At 39.7% G+C, this 1,962-nt stretch overlaps 1 protein-coding gene across 4 annotated transcripts in view; it reads right to left on the bottom strand.

Annotated features, from left to right (window-relative positions):
- The window catches only part of anks3 (ankyrin repeat and sterile alpha motif domain containing 3), a 10,573-nt gene extending 9,339 nt beyond the window's left edge, over positions 1-1,234 (bottom strand). Inside the window, exons 1-2 of one of the 4 annotated variants that reach the window (XM_015375122.1) lie at positions 732-1,234; positions 462-663 (exon numbers count right to left, since the gene is read on the bottom strand). In XM_015375122.1, coding sequence (XP_015230608.1) covers positions 462-663; positions 732-898 — 369 coding nt within the window. In that variant the 5' untranslated portion in view covers positions 899-1,234. The remainder of the gene's footprint in view (positions 1-461; positions 664-731) is intronic. The other 3 variants (XM_015375123.1, XM_015375125.1, XM_015375126.1) reach the window with 3 other exon arrangements.
- Positions 1,235-1,962: the final 728 nt, after the last annotated feature.

Below are 1,962 nucleotides of genomic sequence, written 5' to 3'. Positions count from 1 at the left end.
GGAAAACCTGCTCATGACCAGGTTAGTTCTGGGGAGAATGTTACTACGGTAACAGAAACAGAGGTTGAGAAACTCTTTGTAAAACAGAAAACTCAGTTTTCTGATTTTAGGTTTAGAAAACTTAGTTTTCAATAAACCTGCTTTGTAAAACAGGCCTCTGTAAGGCAATTTTCGAAAAGACGTGAATTTGTAAAACTCCAACTGGAAAACAGAAACAAAATACATTTGAAAATGTTTGGGAAAAAAAAAACTATTAAAAAATTATATATGAAAAAAGACTTAAATGTGAGAAGACAAAATTACTCTCAACATTTTTTTTTATATAATTAGGAAGTTCTTCAAATTGTATTTAAAGATTGCATTTTTTTATTTCCATTTACAAAACATAAATAATGTAACAGTATTACCTCCATACAGATTTAGGGACCCTGACTATAATCTGGAGTGGGGGCTGTTATTACCTGGAGCAGGAAGTATGCTATGCTCTCATTCCCACAGCTCGCGGCCAGCATCAGGGGGGTCAGGCCTCTTGGTGTGGTCGCATTCACATCCACTCCAGCCTCCAGCAGCAGATTAGCAATGTTGTCATGTCCGATGTAAGAAGCATACATGAGCGGGGTCCATCCTCCCTTGTTCTTCCTATCCAGGTCCACTTCACGCCTGCTAGACATGTCAGTCAGCTCTAGGGTCGAGCTAGCATAGTTTTATTTTTATTGCTTAAAGGGACTTACTTTTTAACGCATTCAGCCACTACGTCGTACTGGCCGATGGAGCAGGCAGTGTGGAGATCCAGAGGGACATCCAGCTCCTCGGGTCGCAGCAGGGAGTCCCCCAGCCACAGGGAGAGGCTGGCCCCCAGCTGCTCCGACTCACTGGCCTCGTCACTTAACTCGGACATTTCCCTCAGTGCTCAAACTAACAGAAAAGTCCTCAGACAACTCAGAACCAGAACCAGAACCAGTCAGATGTAAAACACAACAAGCTGCTGCTCAGTTTATCAGCTAGCTTAGCTTAACTGTAAACCCAGTTAAACTACACCGGTTGTCCTCCTCCTCCTCCCAACACAATAACTACAACACAAGTGAGGCAAGATTTTACAGCGTCCAAATCTAAATAACCGAGCTTACATCCATGAAGAGGCTCGTTTCATCCAGAAACACCGACGCGTCGGCGCGTGCGTAGAACTCTTTGGGAAAAAGTTGTGTCTGTGCGCGTGTCGTTTTAAGACAGTCACGTGACCACCACAGGAGCCGTTTGGAACTGACTGAAACTGTATTTATAAGCGCACCTGTATACTACCCTTTTAGAAAATGGAAATTTTCCTCACAATTTCACGTCACCGCCTTGTAAAACAACATAGTTATTATAAACCCTTTGCAATAACCCTGGATAATAATCCTAAAAATAAAAAATAAAACAAATATACTGTGTATATCCCATGCCACTTTTTCTTCTACAGAGGCGTAGCCAGAAAATTTTAATAAGGGTGGCCAAGCAATAACCAATTTACAGTGAGAGGTGGCCAAAAGCAGATAGGTGCCAGAACCTAAGAGTCAATCTACACTGTTCCAACAGGAAAATGAACAATCACATTATCCATATTTTCTAAATAAAGACAAACTATACTTTCCTACAGCCTGTGCTAACAAATAGACACATATATTTAAACATCCATGTTGTCTAAATAAAAGGTGTGGTGGGCAAAATTCTTTCAGTTTTGAGTTCTGTTGCAAACATCTTATTCATTGTCATTACTAACCTACTTTTTGGTCATCATGTTCCTGTCAGTTATCACTCAAGCTATCTTAATTTGAATTCAATGCCTGTAGTTTTTTTTTTTTTTTTTTTATCCTAGTCCCCAAGCCTCCTCTTTCACATGTTCACATTATTACTGATATGTTGTAAATATTTTTAAATTAAGATGTGAAATAATACAATACAACAGTGAATGACCTAAATTAT

The sequence above is a fragment of the Cyprinodon variegatus genome, unplaced genomic scaffold (assembly GCF_000732505.1).
Source record: "Cyprinodon variegatus isolate N-32 unplaced genomic scaffold, C_variegatus-1.0 Scaffold113, whole genome shotgun sequence".
In the NCBI taxonomy this organism is placed as follows: domain Eukaryota; kingdom Metazoa; phylum Chordata; class Actinopteri; order Cyprinodontiformes; family Cyprinodontidae; genus Cyprinodon; species Cyprinodon variegatus.
Note: the sequence above shows the minus strand (reverse complement) of the source record. Positions and strands in the feature narration are given on the sequence as shown.